A 16318-nucleotide genomic window follows, 5' to 3' on the forward strand; every position below is an offset into this window, starting at 1 on the left:
CAAATACTCCCAAGGTGTGTAGGTGATCTAATACACCATCTTTCTATATTCAAATGTACGCAAAGTCGAAATTTCCTAGTATACGAGGTTGCAGAATGTCATTTATCCAAGCATACATCAATCATGAGGTAAAATAAGAGTATTTGACCTAAACCTATCTGCTGCATTCTACATATCCAATGGAGTATTTTAATATGTTCAACCGTTAGCTCTTTGTATATTATATGAACACAAAATGGTACAGTTGATGGGTGAGCTGCTGTCAAGTGTTATATGGCAGTGCATATTAAAGGTTGGGTGAGTTAAGCTTCTACTGCCGGCGCAAAGGGTGATATTAGGAATCTGTCATCTGTCATCTAGAGGAAGAAGAGCTGGTGGTGGTAAAGTTCAAGGGTGGCAGTGGAGTTGAGGAAGGTGACGATGCCGTATCCGCGAGCGCCTCGAAAGTTTCCGGTGCCGCCAACAATGGCGATGTCGTTAGTGCCAGCGTTGATGAGGCCTTGCAGGCTGATGGTGCCATTGAGCGAGCCATCGTCGAAGGCGAGGACCTCCACTTCGACGCCGTGGAAGTGGGCGGTGGAGCTGGCCATGTCGGTATAACCACGCATGGAGCCGAGGAGCGTGGAGGCTGGGTCAGCGCCGTGCGTGACATTGAAGGCGAAGAGCTGTGTCTGGCCGAAGGTGCCCGTGGAGCCGGTGGGGTCAATGGGAGCGATGAGGGTGTGCATGTCACGGGGGGCCAGCCCCACTTGGACATAGTACTCCAGGGGCCTGGACTGCACGATGCTCCAGGATGCCGCCCGTCCTGCGTGGGCTGCTGGCATCACGAGTATTAACAACATGAGGGCAACGTTTAGGGAGACCTGGATCGACTGGTGCTTCTTCAACAACAACGCATGAGCTGACCCTTGAGAGTGATTGTGCATGATGGCGTCGATTTGTGTGTGTGTGTGTGTGTGCGGGCTGACGTGGGCGTGGCAGGTGCGTGTGCGAGCCACAGAGAAAGGCAGAGATGATCAGTTGAGAGAGAGAGAGTCTTATGAGAGAGTTCGATAGTGGGGGGGGGGGGAGGGGGGGGGAGAGATCTGTACACTTGCTGCTTGATAAGAGTATTGGTGCTGGTGCAGCAATGTATATAATAGCGCCTGGCTTACCGGATGCTGACTTTGTATATCAGCAGCCATCATCCATCATCAGATGAGCGATGACCCGGCACCACACGTGCGCAATTGAAACAGTAGACACGTGCGCAATGAACTTGACGTTGCATGAGGTCGTAGATGAGCATGCATGCAGCGGGTTTCCTGCAGGCTTCGATGCTCTCTTGCCTCCATTGATAGCTAGCTATTCCAAACCAAACAAAAGCCTACTGGAATATAGGGCCAGGCCAGGACTTGGAGTTTTTTTTCTTAGACACAAAGATGCTCGATTATTAGGTTTTTCATAGGCTCTAGTAGAGAAACCATTCAAATCTCAATGATAGATTCTTTGCACTCAAGCTCAATGATGCACAAAGATTCTTTCTAGACACAAAGATGCTCGATTATTGGGTTTTTGATGGGCTCTAGTAGAGAAACTAGTCTTCCTTTGTGGGCCTTGCTATATAACATCTATAGAATATAACATGACACATTCAAATTGACATTCATTTCAAGTTTTGTAATGTCATTTGATTCATCTAGAATACAGGCACCCAAGGTACACTTGATCTCATCTAGGAAATCTGGTTTTATTTCACAAATAATGGTCAAGAACATAAGCAATTTAAGGTCCGTTGCATGTCTTACCAAGCATGACATCTTGTATAAACTTGCAAGTAGCCTCCGGATCGAGCTTGTGAATATATGGCATTTGTTACAAAGCTCCCATGCGTGACTACAAACTAGGAATAGTTGGGCAAGGTCATTGTGCAAGAGAACACATTTGTTGTTTAAGGGATTTGCCAATGTCCTACTTTCTATGTTGACATTTTGTCTTACGATAGGTAAAAATTCGTTTGGATTAACACGGATAGCTCGTCTATAATTATAATATCTGCCTCTTTTATGTCCAAATATCACTCATCGGTCTCATGAATAGAGAGGGGATACTATCGATTCAGGACTGGTATCTTGAACTAGTAATGGATTGTAGATGCAATGCTGCTAAGTCTTGTTGTTGCCGCTCCGATGGCAAAGCACCCAATGATAATACGCACGTGAGAGCAGCAGTAGTGTCTGTTTCATTTTTTTGTCGACCTCGTTAATCCCTATATATGTGAGGTATGCCGTCCTGCAGGAGGGACATATTTTTAGATTGTGAGCAAAGATGTCACATTGCATGCTCTAACCTTTATACAATGCATTAATTTCAAACCATGGCCTAGCATATGGACGATAAGTTAGTTCAAGTTGTGTGCAGTTTTCTCCCTAGCTTATTGACTCTTGGACTGTAATCTTGTAGGTCTTGACAACTTCATACGGACACCTAGTACTGGGAAACGAGGACATATATAGTATGGAATCAATAATTTAGACACCTAGTATAATATCAACTATTTAGAGCTAAAGTAAGGATGCACAAGGTCAATTCACTACTTTGATACACCACATGCATTCACTACTTGTGTATTCACTATTGTAGTACTTCACATGCATTGGCTAGCAACCGTATGCAAAGAGTAACATGTGCAAATGTTGATCAACATCGATCGAGTGTATTGCTATGAAAACGAGATCCAAATAAACCGAAGTAAAGGAAGTAATGCGGATAATTATAAAAGAAGCAAACATATAAAAGTATGAACGAGCTGCAACAATAAATGAGGTGCTTTACTGACCTGCAATGTTGTACTCCTGCTTTTTGATTGTCCGATCTACATGCCGATATTTGAGTTTAACTACAAAAAAGTAATGTGAATAGTTAAACAAATCATGTTGCAATGAAATGTCAAAGATTGGAAGTGCAAAGTATACAATGCACATCATATAGAGGTACCATACACAAGTATGGTGGAGAGCTCGCACTGTGGTCTCTCCAAAAAATTATAAGAAACGGAAGCCGTGCGGTGCCCCGTAGCGTTAATGTGTTGTGCCAAGTAAACACATGCGCATGGGAAATTGGATACAGATAACAGACCTTGTAGTGTTGCTGAGATGGAATCGCGCTCGTGCAATTAGAACGTGCAGTGTTGTAAATATCTGTCCTCCCTGCCATACACAAAACATGAAGATGTAACTCTATGTTCCATGTCCTCTGATCAGTAAGTCGTTGTTGACGATAATTGCACTCGGCTTGTTCAACATACTATAGTTACTATATGAAGTTTCTACCTCGACCGCCTGCTGGAAAAAAGACCTTTGAGAAGACGTGAATAGATTTTGACTGCCTGCCTTGGAGTAGATTTCCTCCAAGGGAAAATGAGGGTTTGTGATGGATACAATACCAAACTAATGTCTGCCATCTGCAGCCATCTGAACTTGATCCAATAACTGCTGCGTACATGGACCTTTGCTCATAGGATCCATCACCAATCGTGGTTATTGGCAAGAAGGGAGCTGCGAAGAAATAATTGTTGTGCGTTCAAATCCACACCATCAGCATTACCTACTTCATATGCAGCTGCTACTGAAGAGCAACGCGGGTTAGCAAGAGAAGCTCTTTACATGCTGCAATATTGGTCATATTATGTGTAAAGCTTTTTCTATCCCACCCAGTTGTTGAATGGCCAGCGGCACTAGAGGCTAATAGGTGTTGACATATTGGTATACATATCTCCAGAGCCATTACTCCACATTCGGTGTTCTTTGGCTTCTCCAGCATCAAACTTCTTTGTGTGGAAAAAAGAATTAGCTTACGCTTTTTCTCTTTGACTATTCTTTTGATCTTGGTCAGCAGCCACATAGGCACCAGCATGATTGACTTCCGTTGCATTGCTAGTGATGCATCAGCTTGGAGCTAAACGTTGACCAACTTCCTCCCACAGACACCATATTCTGCATTGAATTGGTCATGAGAGATGTTTCTTTCATAAAAATTTTAGATAGGCTATCAAAAAATCTAGACGAGGAGTGTGACTGAAGCCAATTGCTCATCAGACCAGTGACTTGCACTAGTGGCAATATTCCCCAATGCGTTTCCCTTGACATTGAGTTGTCTACCACTAATCCCCTCACACTCTGTGCTAAAAGTGCAAGCATTGAAGCAATTAGATTAATTAGTTGAGGATCTATCATAAGCTTTGGTCTGATCGATGTTGCTAAGCTTTTCTGTTCTAGTCTTGTCAACTTTGACGTTTACTCTTCGACCGCTGTCTGCAACCCCAACAACCTGATAGCATCAGAAAAAAAAGTGTTAGGATGGGTCTGCAAAGGCAATGGGTTTTTGTGATTTGACTTCAGATTAATTAAAATAGTCCAATTTATCATTGATTGAAATCTGATATCTTCTATTTCAGAAGCACTAGAACAGACCTCTGCCATGGGTTGATCTCACAAAATATATGATCTTTGAGAGTGCTCATCACGTTGGAAAGCATCCAAACCACCCTCCAGGTTGATTATTTGCAAAATATAACCAGGGTTTGAAAGGTCTCCAATATTGATCCTTTTTGGTTCTGCCCAGCTTGCTACTGCACGAGAAAATTACTACGAGGAAAAGAATTGGTGTGAATCTTGAGAATTAGGCATGGGGACCTGTTGCATATCATGGTTTCCATGAACATTGAAGGATGACAGAGGGCACAATATGGTTGTTGAATTTGCATGAGCTATACTTGGAGCGGCATAATGCTGGCCATAACTAGTTGTGCATGCAGAAACTAGTTGAGTAAGGCCGTAGTTGAAGGTAGATATAGTGTTCAGCTGGGAACTAGGTATTGTTGCACACAAAGCTGCTATGATCGCTACACGGGGAAGGTGCAGGTAGGATTATAAATAGATATTCAGGCTTCACTGCAAAAGAAGGCCGATTCCAATATGCAGATGGGGAAAATAGTGATATTGTCAACGTTGTACCACCGGAATGAATAGGGAGGAGCTTGGCCTACAAAGTTCTCTTGTCATGTCGATGAGGTAGGATTTTCATCATGGCTCTTTGTTTTCATGTGAACATGTATAAGGTGCCAGTACAGCTAGCTAAGTGTTGCCACTTCCAGCACCATATAAGATGGGAGTTGCCGCTTCCTAACCTAACCTAACATAAAAACAACACAATGGTGAGGTGTTTACCAAAACGGAAAGCCTTTTATGTACAAACTATAACCTAACCTAACCTAATTAACCTAACCTAAAAGCTAATCTAACCTAACCTATAAGTTAACCTAACCTAATTAACCTATAACCTAACCTAACCTAGTCTATAATCTAACCCATAAACTAACTTAACTTAACCTATAACCTAAACCTAATTTAACCTAACCTAGCGTATGACCTATAACTTAACATATAACGTATACCCTAACCTAATTTATAACCTAAACTACACCTTACGGAAACCAATAACCTAAACCTCATCAATCGCATGATGATGATGAGATGGTAACGTAATTTCAAAACAAAATTTGTTCAAAACATAATGTTTCCATAGCATAATTTTGAAAAAAAAAATCTTCAAAGCATACAAAAGTTTTCCGTAGCATAATTTCAAATCAAAATTACCCCAAACTATAATTTCAGAACAATTTTTTTTCAAAGCATAATTTTTAAAATAAAATTGCATAAAAATTTAACCATTTAAATCCTTTGAGCTGATTTGTGTATACGTGTGTGTGTGTGTGTGTGTGTGTGTGTGTGTGTTGAGTGGGCAGATAGATAGTCTCTCTCCTCTCACTCCAATGGTGTGTTCCCTGTCTCAGTCACATGGATTTCATAAGCCGAGTGGTGTCCCATAGTGTGTGTGTGTGTGTGTGTGTGTGTGTGTGTGTGTATTATCCCAAGAGTGTGTGTCAGGTGATTATAGAGGCGCTGTGTGTATTTCCGTGCTCACATCGCTAGCTATAACCTAACCTATAATCGATACAATCTTGCATGGTGAATGGTGTGTATTCTAATCTATCCATTGCTGTCAAGGTGTTATCTTAAATAGATCTTCCTTTGATGAAATCTTGTTGGCGAGGAGTGATACCCTTCTCCATAGTGAGATAGAGTCTTTGGGATATTGACTTGGCAAGAATTTTGTAAGCTATTTACATCATGGTTATGGGCCACCAATGTTTCAGTTGGAAGCATCAGATTTTTTTTAAGCCAAACCTATAACCTAAACATTAGTTAACTTAAACTATAACCTAACCTAGCTTTTTATGTACAACTTATAACCTATCTAATTAACCTAACATATAACCTAACATGTTGCCTAAACCTAACCTATAACCTAACCTAGACAATAACTTATAACCTAACCTATAACCTAGAATCTAACCTATAAGCCAATCTAACCTAACCTATAAGTTTACCTAATCTAATTAACCTATAAACTAACTTAACCTAATCTATAATCTAACCCATAAACTAACTTAACTTAACCTATAACCTAAACCTAATCTAACCTAACTTAACGTATGACCTATAACTTAACATATAACATATACCCTAACCTATCCTATAACCAATACTACACCTTACCGAAACCTATAACCTAAACCTCATCAATTGCATCATGATGATGAGATGGTAGCATAATTTCAATACTAAATTTCTTCAAAACACAATTTGAAAAAAAAAAATTTCCATAGCATAATTTTGAAACAATTTTTATTTTCCGTAGCATAATTTCAAATCAAAATTACCCCAAACCATAATTTCAAAACAATTTTTTTTCAAAGCATAATTTCTAAACAAAATTGCATGAAAATTTAAGCATTGAAATCCTAATTAATGAAATTTTGTTCTGTCATTATACAATATAATTTTAAAGTAATTGAATATACATAAAAATTTTGAGCACTCGCACGTGGCCTTTTTGAGCAAGAAAGGGTCCTGTAAACGTCTTCAAACCTGCAAAAACGCACGCGCACACACACACACACACACACACACACTATGTTAAACTCTAAACCATAAACCTACAAGAAAACTTCAAAAGAATCTCAGCTTCATTAGGAAGAGGATGGGGTATAGGAGGGCCTCTTTATTTGCCATGAGCATATGGAAGTGATTAACATTTTGACAAATAGGTGTATGCCATGTGTGCTATAATGGTGGGTGTGTAAGAGATATGTAAGAGTGGTCAAAGGATTCACTTTTCCCAGCTGATTTGTGTATACACGTGTGTGTATGTGTGTTGAGTGGGCAGATGGATAGTCTCTCTCCTCTCACTCCATCGGTGTGGTCCCTGTCTCAGCCAGATTGATTTTGTAAGCCGAGTGGTCCCTCATAGTGTGTGTGTCTGTGTATTATCCCAAGAGTGTGTGTTAGGTGATTATAGAGGCGTTGTGTTTGTGTGTTTCCATACCACCCACATCGCTAACTATAACCTAACCTATAACCGATACAATCTTGCATGGTGAATGGTGTGTATTCTAATCCAACCATTGCTGTCAAGGCGTTATCTTAATTAGATCTTCCTTTGATAAATTTGGAAGCTATTTACATCATGGTTATGGGCCGCCAATGTTTCAGTTGGAAGCATCATATTTTTTTCCAACCAAACCTATAATCTAATCATTAGTTAGCTTAAACTATAACCTAACCTAGCATTTGATGCACAACTGATAACCTAACCTAATTAACCTAACCTATAACCTAACATGTTGCTTAAACTTGACCTATAACCTAACCTAGTATATAACTTATAACCCAACCTAACCTAGAACCTAACCTATAAGCTAATCTAACCTAGCCTATAAGTTTACCTAACCTAATTAACCTATAAACTAATCTAACGTAACCTAATCTAACCTAACGTATGACCTATAATTGAACATATAACCTAGACCCTAACCTATCCTATAACCAAAACTACACCTTACCAAAACCTATAACCTAAACCTCATCAATCGCATGATGATGATGAGATGGTAGCGTAATTTCAAACCAAAATTTCTTCAAAACAAAATTTTTCCATAGCATAATTTTGAAACAAATTTTCTTCAAAGCATACAAAATTTTTCCGTAGCATAATTTCAAATCAAAATTACCCCAAACCATATTTTCAAAACAATTTTTTCAAAGCATAATTTCTAAACAAAATTGCATGAAAATTTAAGCATAGAAATCCTAATTAAAGAAATTTTATTTTGTCAATATACAATATAATTTTAAAGTAATTTAATATGTATAAAACTTTTGAGCACTCGCAGGCAGCCTTTTTGAGCAAAACAAGGGTCTTGTAAACGTCTTCAAACCTGCAGAAAAAAAAAAAAAAAAAAACACACACACACACACACACACACTTTGTTAAACACTAAACCATAAACCTACAAACAAACTTGAAAAGAATCTCAGCTTCATTAGGAAGAGGATGGGGTATAGGAGGGCCTCTTTATTTGCCATGAGCATATGGAAGTGATTAACATTTTGACAAATAGGTATATGCCATGTGTGCTAGAATGGTGGGTGTGTAAGAGATGTGTAAGAGTGGTCAAAGGATGCACTTTTCCCCCCAAAAAGGAGGTGGACAATTTTATGATTTTTGGCCTTCCATAACTCCCACATATGATCTTCGATTTGAGCAAAGATGATAGATCTACAATCTACGCATTGTGCTCTTTCCATAGATATGCTAGATGATATGGTTTTACTTGCTAGATTTTTAATTCCATTTTGGGGGGGAAATTTGAATTCAAATAAGCTAGTTGTTTGGCCTGTTTGAATTCAAAAGTTGTCCTTTGATTACTTTCTTAATACTAAAGGTTTGACTTCTTTAAACTGCCAAATAAAGAGGCCCTCATAGACCCCATTCTATTCCTAATGGATACGAAGGAGTAGTCAACAAGCAACATTCTCACCTCCGGCAAGTTTTTGGGCACGAGATCTGCACTAGGTGAGGAGGACGAGACCAAGAGAAGAGGCACACAAATTAGAGAAATGCTCAGGGAAAGACTCGCATTTCGGTTTTTGCAGGTTCTGTCAGTACAGACGCTCTTGCAGACGCAAGATTAAACATCGGAATCCATATCTATATAAGCGTCAAAAAAATCATTGATACAAGCGTGAAAAATTTGAAGATGAAAATGTTTAAAGTGTTCATCTCCCTCCATACTTATCTGCACAAATACCGACGCCCGCCATTGTCATCCATAATTTGGCGGCAAAATTTAAGTGACCTCTTGTAGTGTAATGTCATAAAATCTAATATCTACATATGTTATGATTTTCTCATATTGAACTGAGCATTTATATGGGAAAATGAAAGGGAACAAGAGTTAGAATATAGATATGTGGTTTTAGATCTATCTCAACAAGAAACCAAAAGGGAGAGAAGGCTACCTCTCATTAAGGGTCCAAAAGAGATCTGGTCTATCAAAGAGAAATGAGCAGATAATGGAGATTAAAAGACCTCCAAAGGTTAGTGTTAAAAGTCCTTAGACCTATGACCTTTAGGTACTTTAAAGCTTAGGCAAGCTAGGTATGTGCTTGAGGTGCTTGCCTTGCTTGGGTTGACTAAGGTGCTTGAGGTGCTTCTCGTGCTTGATGACTAAGGTGCTTGAGGTGTTCAAAGTCAAGCATGACTCCTACAAAGGAGGGGACGATCCCTAAAGGTAGGGACATGAGAGAGAACACACACACACACACACACACACTCAAGGCAAGCCCGAGACTTAAGAGGCAAGAAGGACACATGTCAAGCAGCTACCCATGTTGTACTCAAGGTGTGCATGAATTCTATTGGATGGTCTTTAGGGAGTTCCAATGAGAATTTAGATGCATTTTATTAATTACTAAGCTCTTTCTCTCAAAAGGGAAGAGAAGGAAACGTGTCCAAATGCTATCTCTATTGCTTGAAATGATCATAGCCTGTGATTGGCCAGGCTTGGCAAAGGCCAATAGTGATCAAGCATGAGTAAAGAGACAGAGGGGTCTACCTAGGCAAGGAGGGGACTCATTTTGGCTTATTCTCACATGACACTCATACTCTCTCTCATTGTGTTGAGCAAGAATTACTCCATCTCCTTCTCCAAGTTTGAAAAGTAGAGAACCTACACCAACACCTCTTGGCTATGGGATGCAAATCTAACCAAGAGTCAAGCTTCAATGGCATGCTCATCTTCTCTACCATCTATATTACTATGCTAAGCTAAGCTCCAAGAGTAATCTATCGTGAGGAAACTACTTCTTTCTCGTATGGTACTTCTTTTTCCTCTTCCCATCCCTCACACCCTGCTAGCTCTCTCCACCTTTGAAGTTCTTTGAGGTCTTGTGATTAAGGCTGAGGACAAGTTAATGTTTTTGCAAGGTAGTTACTGGCATAAATTTGGTGCATGAAGTTTACCATCTTCATGCATCAACAAGCTCTCAAGGAGCACAAAGAGGTTCTGTATCAAGTCTCTCTTTAAGGGAGAATCTATAATACAAAATCCTTTTGAAGGGGGGAATCGGCTTCAAGTAAATCTCGTCTTCAACTATTGTCAATTTCTCTAATTTTCTCTTTCTCTCTCTCTCTCTCTCTCTCTCTCTCTCTCTCTCTCTCTTACAAGTATTGTTCATGCCAAGCTAACTAGGTGTAATGTTCATTTTTCTACCTTTAATCCAATGCTCTCCTTATGCTCTTTAAGAATTCTTTTAAGGAAATGCTCACTATTGTTAATTTAATTCCCATCCAATCAATGTTATAGCCATATTCTGTTACAGAGTGGGGCTATTATCATATTTTAGTGTATTAAATATGATCAATTGGACAAGTGGTGGCATTTATCCTCGTTTTTCAATTCTTTCCAATTCTAATGTGGATGTGCGAGTTTTGTGCACCTTATGGATATTCAAAGCTTTGGGTTTGTGCGAGTCTATAATTGAGATACAATGAAGAAAAGTTTAGATTTCAAAGCCTCAAATTGTGTGGGAACACTACACTGAATAGATGGTACTTGCTTTTCAGATGAAAACTAGCTTGAGAGGGTGTGGACAAAGGAAAGCCTATGAAATTTAAATAGATTAATGATAAAACTAGTATAAGAGCATGGCTACAAAAGAAACCCTATGTAATTTAAAATAATAATGATAAAACTAGCATGAGAGCGTGGCTACAAAAGAAACTCTATCAATTTTTGTTTTAAAAAATCTCTTAATCACACTCGAAAGGTATCACAAAGGGAGTATCCATAATTGGGGGTTGTAGGTATGTCTACTAGGTGATTAAGTGGAGATAAACTCCACTCATCATATCAATTGGACATGCATCACATCAATATCACATTGGATCATGAGGTGAAGAAGATTATTGGATGGTTCAGGGAAATTGGTGGCACAACCTCTCAAAAAATTAGTGCATGATAGAAGCTATACGTTGAATTTTAATAGTCGTACTACCCATTAATTGCACAAATTTCATGTGCTAGAAAATTGTTTTGAGAGTCAAATACTCCCAAGGTGTGTAGGTGATCTAATACACCATCTTTCTATATTCAAATGTACGCAAATTAGAAATGTCCTAGTATATGAGGTTGCACAATGTCATTTATCCAAGCATACATCAATCATGAGGTAAAATAAGAGTATTTGACCTAAACCTATCTGCTGCATTCTACATATCCAATGGACTATTTTTATATGTTCAAGCGTTAGCTCTTTGTATATTTTATGAACACAAAATGGTACAGTTGATGGGTGAGCTGCTGTCAAGTGTAAGTGTTATATGGCAGTGCATATTAAAGGTTGGGTGAGTTAAGCTTCTACGGCCTGCGCAAAGGGTGATATTAGGAAGCTGTCATCTGTCATCTAGAGGAAGAAGAGTTGGTGGTGGTAAAGTGCAAGGGTGGCAGTGGAGTTGAGGAAGGTGACGATGCCGTAGCCGCGAGCGCCTCGAAAGTTTCCGGTACCGCCAACAATGGCGATGTCGTTAGTGCCAGCGTTGATGAGGCCTTGCAGGCTGATGGTGCCATTGAGCGAGCCATCGTCGAAGGCGAGGACCTCCACTTCGACGCCGTGGAAGTCGGCGGTGGAGCTGGCTTGGACGGTGTAACCACGCATGGAGCCGAGCAGCGTGGAGGCTGGGTCAGCGCCGTGCGTGACATTGAAGGCGAAGAGCTGTGTCTGGCCGAAGGTGCCCGTGGAGCCGGTGGGGTCAATGGGAGCGATGAGGGTGTCCATGTCAGGGGGGCCCAGCCCCACTTGGACATAGTACTCCAGGGGCCTGGACTGCACGATGCTCCAGGATGCCGCCCGTCCTGCGTGGGCTGCTGGCATCACGAGTATTAACAACATGAGGGCAACGTTTAGGGCGACCTGGATCGACTGCTGCCTCTTCAACAACAACGCATTAGCTGACCCTTGAGAGTGATTATGCATGATGGCCTCGATTTGTGTGTGTGTGTGTGTGCGGGCTGACGTGGCGTGGCAGGTGCGTGTGCGAGCCACAGAGAAAGGGAGAGATGATCAGTTGAGAGAGAGAGAGAGAGTCTTATGAGAGAGTTGTTGCTTGATAAGAGTATTGGTGCTGGTGCAGCTATGTATATAATAGCGCCTGGCCTGGCGGATGTTGACTTTGACCTGGCCTGCCGGATGTTGACTTTGTATATCAGCAACCATCATCCATCATCAGATGAGCGATGACCCGGCACCACACGTGCGCAATTGAAACAGTAGACACGTGCGCAATGAACTTGACGTTGCATGAGGTCGTAGATGAGCATGCATGCAGCGGGTTTCCTGCAGGCTGCGATGCTCTCTTGCCTCTATTGATCTGCCCACAAACCAAACAAAAGCGGACTTGGAGTTTTTTTCCTTAGACACAAAGATGCTCGATTATTGGGTTTTTCATAGGCTCTAGTAGAGAAACCATTCAAATCTCAATGATAGATTCTTTGCACTCAAGCTCAATGATGCACAAAAATTCTTTCTAGACACAAAGATGCTCGATTATTGGGTTTTTGATGGGCTCTAGTAGAGAAACTAGTCTTCCTTGGTGGGCCTTGCTATATAACATCTATAGAATATAACATGACACATTCAAATTGACATTCATTTCAAGTTTTGTAATGGCAGTTTGATTCATCTAGAATACATGCACCCAAGGTACACTTGATCTCATCTAGGAAGTACAAATAATGGTCAAGAACATAAGCAATTTAAGGTCCGTTGCATGTCTTACCAAGCATGACATCTTGTATAAACTTGCAAGTAGCCTCTGGATCGAGCTTGTGAATATATGGCATTTGTTACAAAGCTCCCATGCGTGACTACATATTTTTAGATTGTGAGCAAAGATGTCACATTGCATGCTCCAACCTTTATACAATGCAGTAATTTTAGACCATGGCCTAGCATATTGATGCTTGGACTGTAATCTTGTAGGTCTTGACAACTTCATACTGACACCTAGTACTGGGAAACGAGGACATATATAGTATGGAATCAATAACTTAGACACCTAGTATAATATCAACTATTTAGAGCTAAAGTAAGGATGGACAAGGTCAATTCACTACTTTGATACACCACATGCATTCACTACTTGTGTATTCACTCTCACATGCATTGGCTAGCAACCGTATGCAAAGAGTTGTGTGTATAACTAACATGTGCAAATGTTGATCAACATCGATCGAGTGTATTGCTATGAAAATGAGATCCAAACAAACCGAAGTAAAGGAAGTAATGCGGATAATTATAAAACAAGCAAACAGATAAAAGTATGAATGAGTTGCAACAATAAATGAGGTGCCTTACTGACCTGCAATGTTGTACTCCTGCTTTTTGATTGTCCGATCTACATGCCAATATTTGAGTTTAACTACAAAAAAGCAATGTGAATAGTTAAACAAATCGTGTTGCAATGAAATGTCAAAGATTGGAAGTGCAAAGTTTACAATGCACATCATGTAGAGGTACCCTACACAAGTATGGTGGAGAGCTCGCACTGTGGTCTCTCCAAAAAATTATTAGAAACGGAAGCCGTGTCCTGCTCCGTAGCGTTAATGTGTTGCGCCAAGTAAACACATGCGCATGGGAAATTGGATACATATAACAGACCTTGTAGTGTTGCTGAGATGGAGTCGCGCTCGTGCAATTAGAACGTGCAGTGTTGTAAATATATGTCCTCCCGGCCATACACAAAACATGAAGATGTAACTCTATGTTCCATGTCCTCTGATCAGTATTACCTTGTCCCTGTGTGTGTGTGTGTATGTGCGCGCGCCTGCGTGCCTCGTGTGCACGTGCACATGTGTGTGTTGTAAGTTGCTTTGATCAACAATTATGTCTTCTTGCCTCCTTGTTGACAAGCACACGTTACGTATCGTGCTTCCTAACTGCACATGATATGGGCATCTTGAGGTCCGCATCCCCATAGCGAAAGGCACTATATTCAATCCGCTCATCAATAATCGAAACGTGCATTTGGCGAACTACTATTACGTGATGCTCATAGGCATTAGTACGGGTGGCGTTCCGCTCGACATCATTCACCTTGAAAAGTGAGCCAGAAAATGGTGGAGACGTTGTCATATTTAGTAGTTATGAAGCCCATACTACCTTGCATTCAGCTGTCTACTAGGCATTGTGACAAGCTATGACCAACTAGAACTTGTAAATGCCCCATGTTATACTTTTCAACACATCATCCTACCGTACTTCAAGGAAACACAACGTCAAATTTTTCAATCCGTTTGTCGTATGTTATTTCCAAGGGGTTTTAATCAGGATCTCAATCAAGTGGCAATTCTATTCAACACCGCTCGAAGGTGAGGGTATAATGGGTGTGTTTTTGTGGCCAAGAGACTGCATAATCAAGCGCGTCACGAAAAATTGTAAAATATCTATTGATGCCTTTGACGATGATCTCACTTTCAAGAGAAATAGATTTGTTTTCTGCATTGAGCGTACGTGAGTCCCGTGCTTTGAGCAGTACAATGAGGAAAAAACAACTCTAAAGATCCATCGATTTTGGGCCTCCAATAACCACTTTCTACATGCAAGGGGTGCAACAACCATCCATTAGAAAGTGATATCTCTAGTCAAAAGATGCAAATTGAAGGCTATCAAGGTGCGATCCCTCCAAAAGATGCAGAAGTGAGTGCTCACGACAGAGGTACTAGTAGTTTTGTTAATGATGGAATTGAGGTGGCGGCATAAAGATTGCGAGAAATCTAGCCCTTTTTTGCATACAGTTAGATTCCACATGTTTGGTCCAATTGATGGGGCCGCCACCACCCCATTCAACCAGCTCTCCTTCTCAAGCATTGGCGGCCTTCCAATCCGCAGCACCGCACCCTAGCCAACCCCTCTGTCAAGACAATCCTCCTCGAATTTTTGCCGATGTAATGGATCTTACATTGTAAGCCACTAATAGATGCAAAGAAAGCTAACTCGTCTCTACAAGAAAACCAAGATAAGATGCAACATCATGAGGAATGTATTTGCACAAGAGGGCGCTTTGAACCTAACATATATGATATATTGAGTGTATAACTAAATAAAATATCTTTTGTGTCTTGAGGTTGGAAAATGCATTCAACAGTAGACAAACTCTGTCCTCTTGACGCTGAAGATGGTTCTGCATTTAGACAATATATTAATAGCAGTAGGCCTTGTGCTATGGAATGTTAAGTCATTGTTGACGATAATTGCACTCGGCTTGTTCAGCATACTATAGCTCCTATATGGAGTTTCTATCTCGACCGCCTGCTGCACAAAATACCTTTGAGAAGACATGAATAGATTTTGACTGCCTGCCTCGGAGTAGCTTTCCTCCAAGGGAAAATGAGGGTTTGTGTTGGATACAATACCAAACTAATGTCTGCAATCTGCAGCCATCTGAACTTGATCCAATAACTGCTGCGTACATGGACCTTTGCTCATAGGATCCATCACCAAATCGTGGTTATTGGCAAGAAGGGAGCTCCGAAGAAATATATGTTGTGCGTTCAAATCCACACCATCAGCATTACCTAATTCATATGCAGCTGCTGAAGAGCAACGCTGCAGTATATTGTTGTCGCTAATCTCAATTGCACCTGCATTGGCTACCGCATGAACACGGGTTAGCAAGAGAATCTCTTTACATGTTGCAATATTGGCCATATTGTGTGGAAAGCTTTTTCTATCACACCCAGTTGTTGAATGGCCAGCAGCGCTAGAGGCTAATAGGTGTTTACATATTGGTATACTTATCTGCAGAGCCATTACTCCATAGTCGGTGTTCTTTGGCTTCTCCAGCATGAAACTTCTTTGTGTGGAAAAAAGAATTA

General features: G+C 40.6%; 2 protein-coding genes across 2 annotated transcripts; both read right to left on the bottom strand.

The window, feature by feature from the left end:
* Positions 1-356: 356 nt before the first annotated feature.
* LOC147420423 (uncharacterized) lies at positions 357-824 on the bottom strand. Its single transcript, XM_086504533.1, has one exon. The coding sequence runs from the start codon at positions 822-824 to the stop codon at positions 357-359; it is 468 nt and encodes a 155-aa protein (XP_086360659.1).
* Positions 825-11849: 11025 nt separating this feature from the next.
* LOC147420424 (uncharacterized) lies at positions 11850-12419 on the bottom strand. Its single transcript, XM_086504534.1, has one exon. The coding sequence runs from the start codon at positions 12417-12419 to the stop codon at positions 11850-11852; it is 570 nt and encodes a 189-aa protein (XP_086360660.1).
* Between the last annotated feature and the right edge of the window lie 3899 nt (positions 12420-16318).

Source organism: Adiantum capillus-veneris, chromosome 28, assembly GCF_014529385.1.
Source record: "Adiantum capillus-veneris isolate H3 chromosome 28, ASM1452938v2, whole genome shotgun sequence".
NCBI lineage: Eukaryota > Viridiplantae > Streptophyta > Polypodiopsida > Polypodiales > Pteridaceae > Adiantum > Adiantum capillus-veneris.